Source organism: Anolis sagrei, chromosome 1, assembly GCF_037176765.1.
Source record: "Anolis sagrei isolate rAnoSag1 chromosome 1, rAnoSag1.mat, whole genome shotgun sequence".
Taxonomy (NCBI): Eukaryota; Metazoa; Chordata; class Lepidosauria; order Squamata; family Dactyloidae; genus Anolis; species Anolis sagrei.
In genome coordinates, this window is record NC_090021.1 from 286,318,005 (window position 1) to 286,338,646 (window position 20,642).

General features: G+C 44.3%; 2 protein-coding genes across 2 annotated transcripts; both read left to right on the forward strand.

Moving 5' to 3' along the window:
* The first annotated feature begins 4,112 nt into the window (after positions 1-4,112).
* Positions 4,113-11,181, forward strand: LOC132766835 (acyl-coenzyme A thioesterase 1-like). Its single transcript, XM_060761188.2, has 3 exons — positions 4,113-4,748; positions 8,602-8,804; positions 9,856-11,181. The coding sequence occupies exons 1-3, from the start codon at positions 4,190-4,192 to the stop codon at positions 10,459-10,461; spliced, it is 1,368 nt and encodes a 455-aa protein (XP_060617171.2). The 5' UTR covers positions 4,113-4,189; the 3' UTR covers positions 10,462-11,181.
* A 1,357-nt stretch (positions 11,182-12,538) lies between these two features.
* Positions 12,539-18,802, forward strand: LOC132766826 (acyl-coenzyme A thioesterase 1-like). The gene is made up of 3 exons (XM_060761176.2): positions 12,539-13,135; positions 15,832-16,034; positions 17,319-18,802. Exons 1-3 carry the CDS (start codon positions 12,601-12,603, stop codon positions 17,892-17,894), a joined length of 1,314 nt encoding a protein of 437 aa, XP_060617159.2. The 5' UTR covers positions 12,539-12,600; the 3' UTR covers positions 17,895-18,802.
* Positions 18,803-20,642: the final 1,840 nt, after the last annotated feature.

Below are 20,642 nucleotides of genomic sequence, written 5' to 3' on the forward strand. Positions count from 1 at the left end.
ACCCAAGAACTAATGCAGCGTGACACCACTTGAACTGTCACGGCTCAATGCTATGCAGTCCTGGAAGTTGTAGTTTTATCCCTCTTTGCCAAAAAGTGCTGGTGTCTTATAAAATTGCAAATCCCAGCATTCTATAGCCTTGAGCCATGGCAGTTAAAACCGGGTCAACCCTAAGATCTACAGAGATACTTGCAGGAACACCTCCGCAAGTGAGGGTTCAAAAGTGGCAGGTTAAAACCTCAATCAGTAGCTTTTTTTAAAATCGTGTTAGAAACTCATAACCACTGAGGATGCCTGCCATAGATGCAGGCAAAATGTCGGGAGAGTGTGCTTCTAGAACATTTTATATACAGTGTTCCCTTGCTACTTTGTGTTTCACTTTTAGCAGACTCACTCTTTTGCGGGTTTTTGAAAATATTAATATAAAATATAAAATATTTATGTCCAGTGGAGGCCAGGGACCCCAGAAGTGCGGCGGCCTGAGGCATGGCGGGGAAGGCCTGAGTTATAATGTAAATAATGTATAAATATTAAAATTAATATGGTATCCCTACTTTGCAGATAAGTGAGGGAACATTGTCTAGCCTGAAAAACCTACAACAACCCAGTGTCAGAAACTACTTGAGAACATACTGCAAGTCACTTCTGGGGTGAGAGAATTGGCCATCTACAGAGACATTGCCCAGGGAATGCCCAGATGTATTAGCTGTGTGGCTTCTCTCATGTTCCCATAAGCAAGAGCTGACAGACGGGAGTCTATCCCGTGCTGCAGATTCGAACCAGCAACCTTCAGGTCAGCAGTTCAGCCAGCACACGTGTTTAACCCATTGCGCCACCGTGGCTCCTATCAGTGGCAGATAGCGAACAAGAGACTCCTTCCTGGGCACACTGAGGACTGGACGACTTCTAGACATCTTGGAAGGCACTGAACAAACTGTGCTCTGCACCATGAGATGCAGAGCCAACCTTAAGAAATGGGGCCACAAAGTGGAGTCCACGACATGTGAGTGTGGAGAAGAGCAAACCGCAGACCACCTACAACAATGCAGTCTGATCCCTGCCACCTGCACAATGGAGGACCTTCACATGCACAATAGAAGCACTCCAAGTGGCCAGCTACTGTTCATAGAATCATAGAGTTGGAAGAGACCTCATGGGCCATCCAGTCCAACCCCATGCCAAGAAGCAGTAAAATTGCATTCAAAGTACCCCCGACAGATGGCCATCCAGTCTCTGTTTAAAAGCTTCCAAAGAAGGAACCTCTACCACACTCCGGGGCAGAGAGTTCCACTGCTGAACAGCTCTCACAGTCAGGAAGTTCTTCCTAATGTTCATGTTGGCCCCAATTTAGGAGGCAACCGCTGGCAGTGACACCAGAAGAAGCCTTTTGGCAGAAACCACAGACAAGTGATAAGTCTACCCATTTTCTGTGAGTTCCTGCTGCAAACATACAGATCAGCCCCAATTAAAATCACCTGCAGTAAGGTGAGAAGGAGATTTCAGCCAAGGAAGGTTTCATTATCTGCAGATAAGATCTTAGTTTATGATACATTCACAAAGAAACTAGAGTAGCCAGAAAACAGAAATACAGCCTCTTTTATACACAATAATTTCAAATTTCCCATTGCAGCAACATCAGCTGTAGCGAAGCCCATTTGTCGAGTGTCCCAATTCTGACCAATCACAGAAAGGGAGCTTTGCTGAGCAGTTGGCTTGTGAAGAGGCAAAGGGCATTGAGTGGTGGTGAATGGATTTCCCTTTATTCAACAGGAAAAATAATAAAAATGATTGAGGGCACTTGGCCCTACCCAGGAAAAGTTTATTGTGCGCAGGATGGTCATGGCAGTGCCCCACCAGGGAGCCAACCCAGGGCATTGGCCCTAGATCATGGCAGCTTAAACAGGACATATTGGTACAATCATGCAAATGGCAGAGGAGAAGGGCTTAGGAAAAAGACAATCAGTTTTCCTTCCGTGGGTAGAGGTCCCACACACAAAGGTGCATTGTGAAGAGTAGCTACTTCCCGAGTCAGGCAGGAAAGGCAATGGGCCATCTTGTCCAAACGCTTTCTAACGGGGACCAGCTATCTGGAAAGAGAAGAGCAAAGGCTGAATTACAGCAAGGAGAGGTACATGAGGGCTGGGAAAGATACATTACAGCAGGGGTCTTCGAACTTTTTAAACAGAGGGCCAGGTCACAGTCCCTCAAACTGTTGGAGGGCCAGATTATAATTTGAAAAAAAATATGAATGAATTCCTATGCACCTTGCACATATCTTATTTGTAGTGCAAAAAAATAAAAATAAAAAACACACACTTAAAAACAATACAATAATTAAAATGAAAAACAATTTTAACAAATATAAACTTACTAGTAGTTCAATATAAACTTACTAGTAGTTTACTAGTAGTGTGGGCCTGCTTTTGGCTGATGAGACAGGATTGTTGTTGTTGTTGTGTGCCTCCAAGTTCTTTCAGATTTAGGTTGACCCTGAGTGAGGGCCGGGTAAATCACCTTGGAGGGCTGCATCCGACCCTCGGGTCTTAGTTTGAGGACCCCTGCATTACAGCAAGGAAAGGCAAGAGAAGCACAGAGTTCAGGGTAATCAATTTATTAAGGGATCATAAGCAGTCTGTAGCTAGTTTCCTGATTTAACATGTGCAGAGCCAAACAAGTATACTTAAAGTGTCTGCAGCCTTTGGAACTCTCTGCTGCAAGCACAAAGGGAACAAATAATAATTTTGCCCAGGGGGGTTTCATGCAACATTCAGATGGAATCTCCTTTCTTGTAGATTGAAGTCATTGTTCCGCGTCCTAGTCTCCAGGGCATCAGAAAACAATGTATTGTCAAAGGTTTTCATGGCCGGAATCACTGGGTTGTTGTAGGTTTTTTTCGGGCTATATGGCCATGGTCTAGAGGCATTCTCTCCTGATGTTTCGCCTGCATCTATGGCAAGCACCCTCTGGGGATTATTTATTTATTTGTCGTGTCAGGGCAACCAGTCATTTATATTACATTTCTAACAGAACAAAGCAAACAAACACAAAATACAAAATTTGTGAGTTTGGTAGTTGATTAAATATCCTTTGACTAGTATCTGGCCACTTGGAGTGCTTCTGGTGTTGCTGCAAGGAGGTCCTCCATCGTGCATGTGGCAGGGCTCAGGTTGCATTGCAGTAGGTGGTCAGTGGTTTGCTCCTCTCCACACTCCCATGTCGTGGATTCCACTTTGCAGCCCCATTTCTTGAGGTTGGCTCTGCATCTTGTGGTGCCAGAGCGCAGTCTGTTCAGCACCTTCCAAGTTGCCTAGTTTTCTGTGTGCCCAGGGGGGAGTCTCTCCTTTGGTATCAGCCATTGGTTGAGGTTCTGGGTTTGAGCCTGGCACTTTTGGACTCTCGCTTGCTGAGGTGTTCCAGTGAGTGTCTCTGTAGATCTTAGAAAACTATTTCTTGATTTAAGTCATTTACGTGCTGGCTGATACCCAAACAAGGGATGAGCTGCAGATGTCTCAGCCTTGGTCCTTTCATTATTGGATGCTACTTCCCGGCAGATGTCAGGTGGTGCAATACCGGCTAAGCAGTGTAATTTCTCCAGTGGTGTAGGGCGCAGACACCCCGTGATAATGCGGCATGTCTCATTAAGAGCCACATCCACTGTTTTAGTGTGGTGAGATGTGTTCCACCCTCTGAGGATGCTTGCCATAGATGCAGCAGCAGGCGAAATGTCAGGAGAGAATGCCTCTAGACCATGGCAATATAGCCCGAAAAAACCTACAACAACCCATCAGCAAACAAGCTTGCTCCCTCCTTCCTATGACTTCCCTCACATATTTATACATGGCTATCAGGTCTCCTCTCAGCCTTCTCCTCTTCAGGCTAAACATGCCCAGCTCTTTAAGCCGCTCCTCAAAGGGCTTGTTCTCCAGACCCTTGATCATTTTGATCAAAGGACATTTAGCATAATGCCAAGCTTTTAACTTTGTGGGTTTTTTTAAAACACATGATAGCTGTATTTTCTATTTGCTTCTGACAGGATAAATCAATAAGGGAGGCTCATTCCTTTCCAAGGAGGGCGTGGAGTCCCTGCCCTTCTCCTCCTCCTCCAGGAGGCCAATCCGTGCTGCTGTCTGCATAGTAAAACACCTCCAAAAGGAGCTAAGATTCCCCAGCCCTAGATACAAAGTAGAGGATGTTTCCATCTTGCTGGAGTCCTTCAAGAGCCTCCTTCTCGCGCCTGGCGGCCTTCCCGGCCTCCTTTCTGCCTCGCTTCGGCTCCTCCATGGCGGCCAACCCCCGCGTCCTCTTCGCCCCCTCCGGCCGCAGCCTCTTCGACGAGCCGCTGCGCCTCTCCGTGGAAGGCCTGAGGCCGGGGCAGGAGGTGACCCTGGAGGCCTCGCTGGAGGACGAGCGGCAAGAGCTCTTCGAGGCGCGGGCCTTCTACCGGGCCGACGCCGAGGGCCGCTTGGATGTCAGCCGCTCCCCGGCGCTGGAGGGCGAGGGCGGGAGCTTCTCGGGCCTGGAGCCCATGGGCCTGCTCTGGTCGCTGCGGAGGCCCATGCGGCGCCTGGTGAAGCGCGACGTGCAGACCCCCTTCGTGCTGAAGGTCGACGTGCGCGGAGGAGGGCCTTCTGAGGGCCCGGGCCCGGTCCTCGCCCACGGGACCCACGAGAGGGCCTTCCTGGGAGAAGGGACCCGCCGGATCCCCGTCAGGGAAGGCGCCCTCCGGGGCACCCTCTTCCTCCCGCCCGGTGAGGCCCAGCCCTAGGCCTTCAAGCCCGCCTTGGAGTTTTCAAATTTCTCATTCTCACAGGGACAGGAAGTGAGGTCAAGTCTTCTGAACAGGCCCACAGGCAGCAAAACAAACACCAGAGGGGTGTTCGCCCATCTCTAGGCTACCCAAACAATCTGTCTAGTTGGAGTTAGACCAGGCCTGGGCTAACTTGGGCCCTCCTTCCAGGTGTTTTGGACTTCAACTCCCACCATTCCTAACAGCCTCAGGCCCTTTCCTAGCGGCTGAGGGGGAAAAGGAAAGGGCCTGAGGCTGTTAGGAATGATGGGAGTTGAAGTCCAAAACACCTGGAGGGCCCAAGTTGGCTCAAATCAGAGTTAAGGCTTAAGAAATGTACCTGTTCTGACATACATACAAATTCAACTTCAGAACATCTGCAGAACCTTATGGAGTCATGAGCAGGGTGCTCTTTCAGCCCAATGGGCTCTGTAGTCCTTGAACTATAGTGTCTGATAGACACCTTAGTCCAGAGCTTCCCAAACTTTTCATATTAGTGACAGGCTTTTTAGACAATCATCCTTTCGCGACCAGATCATTCATTTTTCAAAGCATACCAGAAGTTAACCCAGGCATGGGCAAACTTGGCCCCTCCCTCCATCAGTTCCCCATAATGTTTTGGACTTCAACTCTCACAATTCCTATCAGCCTCAGGCCTCTTCTTTTTTCCCCTCAGCCACTTAAACAGCTGAGGGAAATGGAAAGGGCCTGAGGCTGTTAGGAATGGTGGGAGTTGAAGTCCAAAACATTCTGGGGAATTGATGTTGCTCCACTCCTGGTCCAATTCAGGACAACGAGGGCGGTGGCAAAGAACTCGCACTATTCCTTTTTTAATTTTTAAAATTGATTTATGGTGCACACAGGGAACAAAACCGACACCAGGGGGGAAAAAACAAAACAAAATACAAAAAAAGAAGAAGAAAAAAATAAGAAAAATATATACAAAAGAGTATGCAAGTTTACAGAATGGTATACAGTCAGCACTCGTTACACATATGAAAAATCAACTTTGACTGTACACTTATACCTTAACATTTATTGATCCTATAACCCCACACCTGTGAACCCAACCTCATGACCCCTGACACCACTCAGTATGGATCACATAACTTCCCCACAACTACCCACATGTCTTCTTTCACTAAATCCCCTTTATGGCGATCTTCAAATTTACTTTTATCTTCTTTTGGAGATATCCAATTGCCAGCCTCCTTTTTTTTTTTTTTTTAACAAATTCATTATTTCTTCCTCTGCTGCTATTTGTCAGTTGGCCATTTGGATATAATCTACTAATTTATCTCTCCAATCCTTAATAGTTAACTCTTTTCCTCCCTTCCATGTTTTAGCTATTATTAGTCTCGCAGCAACAAAGTAATACTGACATATTTCTTCATCTCCTGCGCTAATACGCCTTCTAAATATTCCTAATAAGCACATTTCTGGGTTTTTCTTGACTTTTTTGTTAATCATTTTGTTTGTTTCTTTCACCACTTTTTTCCAGAATTCTTTATGTTACAGTCCACCATACGTGGAAAAAAGATCCCTTCACCTTCTTACTTCTCCAGCAAGCCCCTCGTCCTGTTTTCTCTATTTTAGCCAATAACTCTGGAGTTATGTAGGTTCTGTAAAACATTTTAAACATGTTTTCTCTAAGTGAGCTGGCCACTGAGCTGTCCAAAACAATCTATCTGGTTGGAGTTACACCAGGCTTGGGCCAACTTGGGCCCTCCAGGTGTTTTGGACCTAAACCCTTTTCCAAAAATTTTCCTACTCATCCAAATCGATATTTCTGCCTAAATCTTTGACCCATGTGATCATAATCATTTTTGTTTAGTTGTCTACTAAATTGTATTCTAAAATATATTTGTAGAGCCTGGAGATTAGGCCTTCTTGAAGATATTTTCCTTTTCCTCCACAATCGCTTAAGCGGGCCTAAGGCTGTTAGGAATTGTGGGAGCTGAAGTCCAAAATACCTGGTGGGAGGGATGGCTGAAGTTTGCCCATGCCTGAACGATAGTGTCTGATGGACACAATTCCTAACAGCCTATTGTTCTAACTACACAATTACAGCACTATGATTTCACTATAACTGCTATGTTCTCATCGTATGGTATTCTGGGATCTGTCGACTGTTAGGAATTGCGGGAGTTGAAGTCCAAAACACCTGGAAGGCTCAAGTTTGCTCATGCCTGGGTTAAACCAGCCACTTATAAGATTTTCATACTGTGTGTGTTTGTGCGCACTTGCACTTCCTATAATCTTTATTGTATAAAAGGTTTAGAAATACTCCCTTTATGATTCTTACACCCTACAATTGATTCTTCTTCAGTTTCCTCTATTGCTGCTCCATGAGGTTCATTACAAACATCAGTTTCAATAGATTTTCTTAATCAGAAACTTATCCTTCTTAGTGCTGATTATGGCAACTCCATCAACATATTGCGCCAATTATGAAAGTTATAACCGTACCTGCACGTGAACAGCACCACTTCTGTCATGATTCAATCTTTTTCGAGGCTTTTTAAGGAGAGGCTAAATGGAGTTGATTTGATTTTGCATTCCTGTCTGGCTGAAAGTGGTTGGACTAGATGCCCCTGGAGGTCTCTTCCGGTGGAGTCTCCTTCTTTGGAGGTTTTAAACTGAGGCTGGATTTCTGTCTTTTGGGAGGGTTTTGACTGTGTCTTACTGCCTGGCTCAGGGGGGTTGGAGTGGATGCCCTTTGGAGATCTTTTCCGTGTTTCCCTTCTCACCACACCCCCCAGCCACTGGGGGAGGCGCATTTTTCATGTGACACACTTGTGGACTACAGATGCCACACTAGTGTGTCCCAACATACATTTTGGAATGTCACTGAAGCTATGCTAATTCAGCCTGACGGACCCCATATTCTTTGAAACTGTCTGCATTCAGTTAGTCTGATGGGTCTTGTATTCCTTTTAGGCTGATTCACCATTCGGGTTCTTATAAGGATAACTAGGGCTAGACTAAGATATGCTGGGGCTCCAAACTGTGTCAAGTTTAAGTAGCCCCAGAGGTATATTAAAAGGTGTATGTTATTGTCAATGTTATGAAAACTAGTAATTTTGTTATTATTTTGCATTTGTAGTCGTAAACAATACTTTGCTTGCTTTATTGGTAAATCTGCCATTGGGCCTATGGTGCTGAGGAGAAGAGCCATTTTAAAAATACATGTTTGTGTTTTTATCTCTGTAATTTATTGTATGTATTTTATGTTTACGTGTTTCTGACTTTGTTGTATTCCTCCTCTAGGCAACAGGAGAGGTGGATAATAAATAGCAATCCAAACTTTTCCCCCCCCACAATCGTGATGTCGTTGTATTTATTTATTTATTTGTTGCATTTGTTAACCGCCGCTCTCAGCCCTAGAGAGACTCGCGGCAGTGTACAACATATAAAACCACATTTTACAATAAGCTACAACAACAAAAACCAACATCACTAATATACAATCATCTAATTACACTAAAATAATCCGCTCCGTCTTATCATAGAATCATAACCAAGCTCGTAGTCCATATTCCGTTCCAGTTGTCATTTCCAGTTGCTGTAGCATTGTAGTATTGTGTTCCAAAACTTTGTCAGTCTGGATGCGAAAGTCCCACAGTATTTTTGCGTGTTCATTTTCCACTACTTTTGCAGGTTTATGATCCCACCAGTTCTTTATTGCTGGCAGGTGGTACTTGTGACAGAAGTTCCAATTAATAATTTGAGCCACATAGTTGAGACTCTGTTTGTAAGATAACATGGTGGGCTTTCCATTTTACATGTGTAGTATCTCTTTACCTCGCCTACAGGTAATGGTCCCTTTCCTGGAATCATTGATCTTTACGGAGCTGGAGGAGGTCTCCCTGAATACCGAGCGTGTTTGTTGGCCAATCGTGGCTTCGCCATGTTTGCACTGGCCTATTATGGCTATGAAGGTCTTCCCAAGCAGCTAAAGGATTTACGTCTGGAGTATTTTGAAGAAGGTGTAAATTACATGCTAAAACACCCAATGGTAAGCCATGTGTGGATGATCTTCATCAAAATAGGAAGACCTTTTCCTTAATTTACCACACCTCAGACTGAATGGCTTGTGCAGCTTGAAATTAGGTTGCAAATACGGGCCATTCTGGCTCTTAAAAGCCAGTGTGGTGCAGAATATGCTTTCAGAAGAAGTATAAAGGCACCAGATCCTTTCTGATCTTTGAAATGAAACAGAATCAGCCCTGGTTCATATTTTGATGGGATTCCACTAAGTAATACTAGGTACTGTAGGCTATATTTCAGAGAAAGGAATAGCCAAAACTACTTCCAGGAATTCTTTGCCTGAAATTCATAAGCTCATCAAAAGTTGACTGATGACTTGAAGGTAAATATACCTATTATTGCATGATTTATACATTACAAAAAGAGGGTGTCCATACTTGAGGGTAGCTGTGAAGAAAGGACCTCACATTTACATGTTTTTGATATCCAGATACTATTGTGCAGAGAGAATGCTCTGTCAGGGGATTCTGTAGAGGAGGCTTCCCCTCAGATATAAGATAGCTTGTTTGGGCCCTGTTTCAGAAGCCTGTGTAAGTGATAGATGGGTCTCCTGTCAACACATCCCCCCAAAAGCTTCCAGATCTTGGAGAAGCCTGTGAAACTTCAGACTTAAACTTGTATATATAGCCCTTCTGTCAAGGGAATAACCAGCTCACATTGCCATGAAGCAAGAACTGCAGTGCCTGGTTTCACATTACTACTCTGAATGATTTGGATTGTTGTTTCCTTATCTTACTCTTATACTTTGAACTTCCTTCTTTGTGCTGAATTCCTGATGTAGAATGATACCAAAAGTTACAAGAACCCATATATTTGCAGGGTAGGGGGAGATTGAGAAAGCAGGGAAGTCTTAGGCAGTTGCTGTGATAAAAGCCATACACAAATGCCAATGAATCCGCTTAACTGTCTAGTCCAACTAGGGATGAACAACAGTGTAATCAGACATGTGAGATGCACTTGCACAGCTCTTCCAGTATTACTCTTAATTTCTCTTTCTCATTTTCTTTTTCCTCCTTCAGGTCAAAGGCCCAGGAATTGGGCTGCTTGGACACTCCAAAGCAGGTGATCTCTGTGTCTCTATGGCTTCTTTCTTGAAGGGTATAACAGCGATAGTCACAGTTAATGGCTCTGTAGTTAATGTTGGTGCAGCCCTGCACTACAAGGACATCACCATTCCTCCTATTGGCGTTGACACAAAACGAGCCAAATTTGACAGCGCTGGGGTTGCTGACATTATTGACGTCCTGGAAGATCCACTTGAGGGTGAGGGGCGCAAAAGCTTTATTCCACTGGAGAGGGCTGAGGGACGCTTTCTTTTCATTGTCGGCCAGGATGACCATAACTGGAAGAGTGAATTCTATGCAAATGAAGGCTCTAAACGTTTGCAGGCTCATGGAAAATCAAAACCAGAGATAATCTGCTATCCTGGAGCAGGACATTACATTGAGCCACCTTATATGCCCTTCTGCGCAGTTTCCATGCATTTCTTGGTGGGCAGCCCCGTGATTTGGGGAGGAGAGCCTAGGGCTCATGCAGCAGCACAAGAAGATGCTTGGCAGCAGATTCAGGCTTTCTTCCACAAGCACCTTGGTGGTGAACAAGGTGCAAAAGAAAGCAGATTGTGAGAGCTTTGGTCCCGAGATATGTGTTTCAAGATGGATGCAAGAAGGCTGTATATTCTGCTAAGCAAGATGTTGATGAAATAAAGTTGGCATGTGTGAAGTGTAAGCTTGTGGAGGGAGACTGATGGGAAAGCCCAATACTCACCCGCCTACAAATTTGTGCCTTAAACTCACCACCTTAAACTTTGTGCTTAAACTAGCCATTCTTATTGATGTTCAGCAGACTGACAGAAGAGTCTGCTGACAGTGTCTGGGAAGATTTGCAGGATGACCTAGTTGCATTGCCAAGGTGAAAAGTTGTATTCGCTTATAATATACAGATTGGTTCTTTCTGGTTTTGTTTCTTTTTGCTTCTTACTCAAAATAACAATTCCTCACATCAAGTTGTATATCCAAATCAATTTGGGTATGAACTAACCCGTTGAACATACCATTTGGTGGGATGTGTACAAAATTTAAATGAAAGAGGTATACCCTCTTTTCCTCCTTTTTGGGAGGGAAAATTAACATTTTATCAGCACTTGGATAATGTTTAAAATGCTGTCACTGTCAGCTTTCAAAGGTAACTTCAGACATAGCAATTTTACTTTTAACTTCAAAGTGTTTGCAAATCCAAGTTAGTGCCCTCCAGTTTAGCTCTGTTTTGTGTTCTCATAAAGTAATGATTAAAATGAAATTGCACTGTAACTTATTACGGTTTCTAAATAAAATCAACATTGAGATGAGTATTCAGTGCTGCTTTGCTTCTTCTATACTCTGAATCACAAAAATAGTCAATAGATTTAGAGTGTTAGTGCCTCACTAAACTACAACTCCCACGATTCCATAATATTGAGTGGTAGTTATTTAATTATTTATTGTGTCAGGAGTGAACCAAACACTTGTATCCTGATATGCTTAATTTAATTTTAATATGCTTAATCCACTGTTAGGAATTGTGGGAGCCAAAACACCTGGAGAAACAAAGCTTCAAGAACCACTGTACTGAAACACAGGGGGCCATTCCACACAGCCATATAACCCAGAATATCAAGGTAGAAAATCCCACATCTGCTTTGAACTGGGTTATCTGAGTCCACACTGCCATATATCCCAGTTCAAAGCAGATAATGTGGGGTTTTATACAGCTGTGTGGAATGGGTCCCTAAATATCAAGGCAGGAAATCCTGCAATATATGCATTGAACTGGTTTATCTGAGTCCACACTGCCATATATTCCAGTTCAAAGCAGAAAATGTGGGATTGTATTCGACTGTGTGGAAGGGGCCTATGTCAAGATTAACTGTGGGCCCTTCCACACAGCCCTATATCCCAGAATATCAAGGCAGAAAATCCCACAAATATCTGCTTTGAACTGGGTAGAGTCCACACTCAGATAATGTGGGATTTTCTGCCTTGATATTCTGGGACAGAGGGCTGTGTAGAAGTGCCCAAGTACAAAGTCCTGCATTTGTTTTTGTTTTGTTTTTTTTAAAAAAACCAAAATCCTAAGGGTCCTTCCAGACAGGACCTATATCCCTGGATCTGATTCCAGGTTTTCTGTTTATCCCAGATTATCAGGCAGTGGGGACTCGGGGCCCTTCCACACAGCCCTATATCCCAGAATATCAAGGCAGAACATCCCATGATATCTGCTTTGAACTGGGTTATCTGAGTCCAAACACTAATAATGTAGGATTTTCTGCCTTGATATTCTGGGATAGAGGGCTGTGTGGAAGAGCCCCAAACTCCAGCTGTTGGGACCTCCAGCTCCTAGAATTCCTGACCATTGAACAAGGTGTGTAGGGCAGTGGTTCCCAACCTGTGGGTTCCCAGATGTTTTGGGCTTCAACTCCCAGAAATCCTTACAGCTGGTAAACTGGCTAGGATTTCTGGGAGTTGTAGGCCAAAGCACCTGGGGACACACAGATTGGGATCCACTGTACTAGGGTTTATGGGAGTTGGAGGCCTAAACAGCGGAGGGACGCAGTTTGAAGATGCCGACCTGTCTTGGATCGATCGAAGCTGTCTGCCTAAATGCTTCCGCGTGCACCTAGCGCGATCGATTGCTTTTGCCTGACGTCATCGGCAGCGGCGTCTTTAAGAGTGCAAAAGTGTTCTTAAAGGGGCCGCGCCCCCATTCCTCCCTCCCTCCCGCCCACCATGTGGAGAGCGACTCCAGGCTTCCGTGCAGCCGGGTCCTTGGCCGGGCTTGCCTTCCGAAGGGCGGCCGCGACGGTGACGGTGACCCCCGCGGAGGGGTTGGCGGACCGGCCTGCGGAGATCCACGTGCGGGGCCTGCCTCCCGGGCAGGAGGTCACCCTCCGGGCGCTCGCTGCCGGCGAGCAGGGCAGCCTCTTCGACGCCTGCGCCCACTACCGCGCGGATGCGGGGGGCGCGGTGGACGTGGGCGCGGAGGCCTCCCTGGGCGGGGACTTCGTGGGCCGCGAGCCCATGGGCCTCTTCTGGAGCCTCTCCCCGGCCGCCATGGAGCGGCCCCACCGGCGCCTGGAGCCCCCGAGCGCCGAGGCGGCCCTGGAGGTGGAGCTCTCCGTGCACCGCGGGCACAGCGGCCCAGGAGGGATCCCCGGGCAAGTGCTGGCCAAGGCCCGCGCGGAGAGGCGCTTCACGCTCCCCGGGATCAGGAAGGTCCGGCTGAAGGAGGGGCCCGTGCGGGGATCCCTCTTCCTCCCCGCAGGTGCGCTTCCGACCGGGCACCTCCCCAACTAGGCCAGGCAGGGGACAACATCGCCCCCCCCCCTCCGGGTGTTTTGGAATTCAGCTCCCACAATTATTATAATGTAATGTATTATTATTAGAATCAAAGCGTTGGAAGAGGCCTCATCGGCCATCCAGACCAACCCCCTGCCAAGAAGCATTCAAATCACCCCTGACAGATGGCGATCCAGCCTCTGCTTAAAAGCTTCCAAAGAAGGAACCTCCACCACACCACAGGGCAGAGAGTTCCACAGCTGAACGGCTCTCACAGTCAGGAAGTTCTTCCTCATGTTCAGATGGAATCTCCTTTCTTGTTGTTTGAAGCCACTGTCCCGCGTCCTAGTCTCCAGGGAAGCGGAAAACAAGCTTGCTCCCTCCTCCCTGTGGCTTCCTCTCACATATTTATACATGGCTATCATATCTCCTCTCAGCCTTCTCTTCTTCAGGCTAAACATGCCCAGCTCCTTATGCCATTCCTCATAGGGCTTGTTCTCCAGACCCTTGATCATTTTAGTCACCCTCCTCTGGACACATTCAAGCTTGTCAATATCTCTCTTCAATTGTGGTGCCCAGAATTGGACACAGTATTCCAGGTGTGGTCTAACCAAGCGGAATAGAGGAGTAGCATTACTTTCCTAGATCTAGACCAGGGGTCCTCAAACTATGGCCCGGGGGCCGGATGTGGCTCTCCAAGGTCATTTACCCAGCCCTCGCTCAGGGTCAACCTAAGTCTAAAATGACTTGAAAGCACACAACAACAACAACAACAATAACAACAATCCTATCTCATCAGCCAAAAGTAGGCCCACACTTCCCATTGAAATACTAATAATTTTATATTTATTGAAATTGTTCTTCATTTCAATCATTGTATTGTTTTTAAGTGGGTTTTTTGCACTACAAAAAGATATGTGCAGTGTGCATAGGAATTCATTCTTTTTTTTTTTCCAAATTATAATCCAGCCCTCCAACAGTTTGAGATACTGTGACCTGGTCCTCTGTTTCAAAGGTTTGAGGACCCCTGATCTAGACACTATGCTCCTATTGATGCAGGCCAAAATCCCATTGGCTTTTTTTGCCGTCACATCACATTGGGGGCAAAAAAATATTATTATTATATTTATATTACATGTAATGTTACGAATAATATTACAATATAATGATATAGTACGATATAATAATATTTAATACTGATATTATTCTATGCTAATAGCATAATATATTGTATGTATATATATATCTTCTAAGCCGCTCTGAGTCCCCTTTGGGGTGAGAAGGGTGGCATATAAATGTCGTAAATAAAATAATTAATAAATAATTTCTAACAGTCGGTGCATCTATTGGTGCTAGGGTGCATCTACACTCAGTCTGGGCTAACTTGGGCCCTCCAGGTGTTTTGGATCTCAACTCCCACCATTCCTAACAACCTGAGGCCCCCTTCCTTGGATCTGTCGCACACCATGACTGGAAAGGCACCCCTGAACCAATCTCACACTCCAGAGTTCAGTATAGAAGCACAGCAGTTTATTAAAGGAGAAATGCAGCTTCAGCAGAAAGAATAAAAGTATTTTAAAAGGCATATAAAATATAGTCCGTGTAAAAAGGTAACAATCCAAAAGACCAAGGTACAGGCAAAACCTTTCAAACAGGAGTCTTGGTAAATATAACAGAGATCCAAAAAAAACCCCAAAAAAACCCCCTATGAGTCTATAAAACCACTTGAATCTAAGAGCGGTGGAAAAAACCAAGAAAAAACATTTGATATTAAAAACACGAGTCCATGAAAAACCAAATAGGAAAATCCAAGACTTGGGTCCATGAATCTTGAAACAAGAGAGAGGGGCTTAGGCTTGTTCCCTTAACCTAGATGTTGATTCTTCTAAAGAAATACTTTAAATCAACCCCCATTTATACTGAAACTATGTCTTTTTCCTTGAGAACTCTGAGGGCTCCTGTTAGATAACAGCCTCTGAGAATGGCGCCTCCCTTCAGCCACCTGTCTCTGCTGACAAATTGCTTTCCTTCTATCTAACTCAGGGAAGTCAGATGAATCTACATCTCCAATTAACACATTCCGATTAAATTCTGATCTTGGTTCTCTTGGGAAAGCTAGCTCAGACCTGTCAGCCTCTGAATCTGTCTCTAACTGAACACCCCCTTTTGATCTAACAATCCCAGAATCCTCAGTCCCATCAGGAGCAACACCAGACTCCTGCACAGAATCCCCATTCTCATACTCGTGTAGGTCTGCAGAAGTTTGTTCACTGTGTTGTAGTTTTTTTGGGCTATATGGCCATGTTCTAGAAGCATTATCTCCTGAAGTTTTGCCTGCATCTATGGTAGGCATCCTCAGAGGTTGTGAGGAAGCCTGCCATAAATGCAGGCAAAATGTCAGGAGAGACTGCTTCTAGAACATGGCCATATAGCCCAAAAAACCAACAACAACCCAGTGATTCTGGCTATGAAAGCCTTCGACAATACATAGTTTGTTCACTAATCTGTGAAATCTCAGGCAATGAAACAATCGCAGGCTAAACCACAAAAGGACCTAAGGCTGTTAGGAATGGTGAGAGTTGAAGTCCAAAACACCTGGAGGGCCTAAGTGGGTCCATGCCTGCTTTATATTCTTTCATTGTCCTGTCCCAACAGCCTTATTGTTTATGCTTTTATTATTAGGGAATGGCCCCTTTCCAGGAGTGATAGATATGTTTGGTGACGAAGGCGGGCTAATTGAATTCCGATCTAGCCTTCTGGCCACGCATGGCTTTGCTGCTCTCGCCTTGCCGTATTTTCATTTTGAGGATCTCCCTCAAGTCATGGGCGATTTCCACCTTGAGTATTTTGAACAGGCGGCCAGGTTTCTGCTGCGCCATCCAAAGGTGAGTGTGGAGGCACACACTACGGGGGAGAAGAAGCCTGGAAATTGTAATGTTTTGGTTTTGTGTATATAGTTTTCTGACAGGAAGTTCATATATTTCTTTTTAAACGACGTGCCTATGTGGCACAAACAGGCAGTCCCCAAGTTACAAACCATGACTTACAAATAATAATAATAGTAATAATACCTCACTATTTATATATTGCTTTATCTTCCCGGAAGGACTCAAGAGTGGTTTACAGTACACATATAAGGCAAACATTCAATGCCTTTTACACAACAAACAACAACATATAATACACATATAATGTAAAGGTCTCCCTCTTTTTCATCTTTGGCGTCTGGAGGTGATGCTCAACTCCGGCCATAGGGAAGTGCACTTGTTCTATTTTCTGTGCCAAGGATCCTGCTGTCCGTAAACATCTCCAATCGTGTTGTTGGCATGTCTTCATGGGACACCTTTTTACCTTCCCGCCGAGGCGGTACCTATTGATCTACTCGCAGTACATGCTTTCGAACTGCTAGGTTGGCAGAAGCTAGGGCTGAGAGGCTTTGAACTGCTAACCTTCGGGTCAGCAGCTTTTCCTGCACCTAGCGGTTTTAACTGCTGTGCTTCTGCGGCTGCAAACCACTCATAGTTAAGTACAGGGCTTTTTATTCATATGGGAGCAACTTGAGAAACTGCAAGTTGCTTCTGGTGTGAGAGAATTGGCTGTCTGCAAGGACGTTGCCTAGGGGACACCTGGATGTTTGATGTTTTGCCATCCTTGTGGGAGGCTTCTCTCATCCGCGCTCTCCCCGGATTCGAAGCGGCAACCTGCCGGTCTTCAGTCCTGCTGCCACAAGGGCACTGCGCAACCAGGGGCTCCAGTACGGGGCTGAGACAGCAGGAAGTGAAAGAAATCTATCCCTCGGAAGACTCCTATAAGAGTTATCATGGGGACAAAGTGTCTCAACTGAAGATTTATCCTTGTTTTCACAACAAGCCACTTTTTCAAAATCCATCATAGGGTCAGAAAGTGAAGTGAAATCTTCTGAACAGGGGCACAGACAGCAAAACAAACACCACAGGGGTGTGAACCTTTCCCTATGCTATCCAAAGCTAATATCTTGCATATATTTTTGGCTCGGGTTACACTTAAAAATGTCCCGTTCCGACTTACAAACAAATTCAACTTAAGAACCAACATACAGAACCTATATTGTTCGTAACTTGGGGACTGCATGTACTTGCTAATGATTCTTCTCTTCTAATATTTTCGATTCTGTTGATTAATTTCCAAAGGTTAAAGGTCCAGGAATTGGTGCAGTTGGAACTGGGAAAGGAGCAGAACTGGCCTCTTCAATGATGACCTTCCTGCCAGAAGTGGTGGCAGCTGTCTGCATTTCTGGTTGCAGCTCCATCACTGCCAGTGCCCTTCATTATGGTGAAATGACTCTGCCTGGACTTCGCTTTAACATGAGCAGGGTCAGTATTTCTGAGAATGGGGTGTTTGACATGTACGAAGCCTTAGAAGACCCAATGGACCCAGCCAATTCACACTGCCGCATACCTGTGGAAAAAGCAGACGGCCACTTCCTTTTTGTGGTAGGGGAAGATGATCGCTATTGGAAGAGCTGTTTGTATGCAGACATAGCCATTGGATGCCTACGCCAGCATGGGAAAGACAACTTTACACTCTTGCGTTACCCTGGAGCAGGTCATCGCATCAATCCATCTTTTTCCCCTGTTTGTCTGATAGCTTTAGACCGTATTCTAGGAGTGCCCATTTTAGGGGGTGGCGAGAAAAAATCACATGCCCATGCCCAAGAACATTCTTGGGGGAAAATACTTGAGTTTCTGCACTTCCACTTGAGATGAGTAACTTTCAGTATTTGAACATCGGACAAGGTGCTATAGGCTACCTTAGAGGTGTCTCAGGGACTAAGAAAGCAAACAGATATATATAGAGCGGGGGGGGGGGAGGGGGGAGAGAACTTGGCGCACTAGGATGAACTGTAATGATGCAAGTATGATGGTGGCATGTGAATGGGTGTTTTCCAGTTTGGATATTATCAAAGAATACTGACCATCTCCTAAAAGATTAACATAGATTACTCCAGCAACCTATAGTCCCAAAGTATTCAACTTGCTTCTTCAACAGAAGCTGCAGAAATGGCAGGGAGCTGGATTCTCTGTCATTTGGAAATCACATATTCAAGATAGCAGTGTCATAACTAGATATTTCTTTTCTGGAACATGCCGATCTTCATCAAACACAGCCAGTTTCAGCACTTAAAAGAGGAGCCTCAGGGCTGGACAGAAAGAGTACTTTGATAATCTACCAGTTGTTTTAAAATTTTCATTGGCCTTGACTCCCTATGATCACAAAGTGGTATTGCCCTGTTTCGGTATTTCTGGTGCTAGCACTGAAAAGAAGACTAACATTTTAATACTTAAAGTGCCAATAAAGATTACTGAAAGACTATATGCCTTTAATTTTAAGCACAATTCCTGCCCAATTTTATTTAGTCCTCAATATTATTGAACTCTTCAGAAACTGCAAGATCACTCCTGTCTCAAGCTGCCTCTTGGAATTTGTTTTCATTGGATGTGTGCACACATGGAATGGAAAATATATAGAGAAACATATATTTTTATTTCCCTTCTGCCCTACCATAGCCCTTGATCTACCAGATGGGTATTTTGAACAGATTGCAGTAATTTATTTCTGTAGTGGAAAGAAGTTTGAGATGGATTTAACAGCTGAATAAATGAAATAAATCACATCTTTGAGTGAGCTTGTAACATATCAAAATTAGAGTATACAATTTTATGGGTTTTTTTCCTTAAGGAAAATAATGTTGTTTTTTTCAATCTGTGTGATCAGTCATTACAATAATGCAATGACTGGGCAAAAATAGTATGTTTGCTATTCCTTATTTGCTGTTGAGTTGATAATGTCTTCCTTTATTGAATCAATTTGTCTTTAATATGATCTCCCTTTTTTCCTATTTCCTTCCACTTTCCTGAGCATTATGAGATTTTGCATGGTTGTGTCACCTGATGAATCACTTTGACTTCTAGGGAATAGTGAGACCTGCTTTAACAACAATTTATTCATCTTTTGCTAGTTTATAGCATCTATAGAACTCTCCTCCAGCACCATGTTTCAGCCATATTTGGGCTAAGATTGAACCACATTCTTTTATGGCATTTGGATATTTCAAATATATATATATATATATATATATATATATATATATATGTGTGTGTGTGTGTGTTATTGAGAAAACATATTTTTGAGAAACACAGAAACAAAATTCAGCTCATCAGAATTACTTGAAAGTTTATATAGAGCAAAATAATAAAATATAAAGGGAAAAACAAAATTTGTGGATATATATTTCCACAAATAATAATTAAAAAACAAAATCCAGTTTCCACAAATGTCTGCTTTCTTTCTTTCTTTCTTTCTTTCTTTCTTTCTTTCTTTCTTTCTTTCTTTCTTTTGTACACATGTATGCCATTGTATGCAGCATTGCTTAGAAGAATAATTATAGATCATTAATGTTATTCAATTGCAACTGTTCTTCAAGAATGGCTGCAAGTCTCCATGGATATGCAAACATTCTTCCCATTGTGTTATCAAAGGCTTTAATGGTTGGAATCACTGGGTGGCTGTGAGTTTTCTGGGCTGTATGATCATGTTCCTGAAGCATTATCTCCTGACATTTCACCCACATCTATTGCAGGCATCCTCAGAAATTGTGAGGTCCATAAACGACCTCAGAAACCTCTGAGGATGCCTGCCATAAATGTGGGCGAAACATCAGGAGATAATGCCTCTGGAACATGGCCATACAGCCCAAAAAACTCACAGCCACCCATTCTTCCCATTGTTTGTTAGTCTGAGTTGCTTGAAAAAGTCTGTATCTCATTACTCTACTGAAAACAGAATGTTCCCCAGCCCGTCTAAAGTGAATTTTGCAAGTAAACTGCATTCAAAGTTACAATCTCAAACATCCTTTCCAAATCTGATGGCAATGTGCCTTTCCCAGTCCACATTCCAGATGGACAGCTCACTCAAGGGGCCCATCTACACTGTGGAATTAATGCAGTTTGATACCATTTCAACTGCTCAATGTTATGGAATCCTAAGAGTTGTAGTTTCACAAGGCCTTTAGCCTCCTGCGCTAAAGAGTACTGATGCCTCACCAAACTGCAACTCCCAGGATTCTATAGCATTGAGCTAAGGTGGTTAAAGTGGTGTGAACTGTGTAGCAGTTGTATTTTGTCTGTAATCATTGTTGATAGTATGATAGCTAGGTCTGGAAGCTCTGAGCATTATGTAGATGCCACAAAAGCAGCTGTGAATAAGGGAAGAGAGATGGCGGAGTGAGAGCAGGGAGAGCGAAGGAAAGATAGAAAAGAGGAGATGCTTAGGGTAAGGGTTAGGGCAACTTTTAGGGTTTGGGTTAGGGTTACGGAAAGGGGTTACGGTTAGGGTATGGTTTAGGGCAGGGGTCCTCAAACTAAGGCCCAGGGGGCAGATACGGCCCTCCAAGGTCATTTACCTGGCCCTCGCTCAGGGTCAACCTAAATCTGAAACGACTTGAAAGCACACAG

Bases quoted from the DNA above. Each gene is read 5' to 3' on its own strand.
- LOC132766826 (XM_060761176.2), top strand. From the start codon at position 12,601: ATGTGGAGAGCGACTCCAGGCTTCCGTGCAGCCGGGTCCTTGGCCGGG. The intron at 13,136-15,831 runs GTGCGCTTCCGA...TTTTATTATTAG, and splicing joins ATCCCTCTTCCTCCCCGCAG to GGAATGGCCCCTTTCCAGGA. The intron at 16,035-17,318 runs GTGAGTGTGGAG...TAATTTCCAAAG, and splicing joins TTCTGCTGCGCCATCCAAAG to GTTAAAGGTCCAGGAATTGG.
- LOC132766835 (XM_060761188.2), top strand. From the start codon at position 4,190: ATGTTTCCATCTTGCTGGAGTCCTTCAAGAGCCTCCTTCTCGCGCCTG. The intron at 4,749-8,601 runs GTGAGGCCCAGC...CCTCGCCTACAG, and splicing joins CACCCTCTTCCTCCCGCCCG to GTAATGGTCCCTTTCCTGGA. The intron at 8,805-9,855 runs GTAAGCCATGTG...TTCCTCCTTCAG, and splicing joins ACATGCTAAAACACCCAATG to GTCAAAGGCCCAGGAATTGG.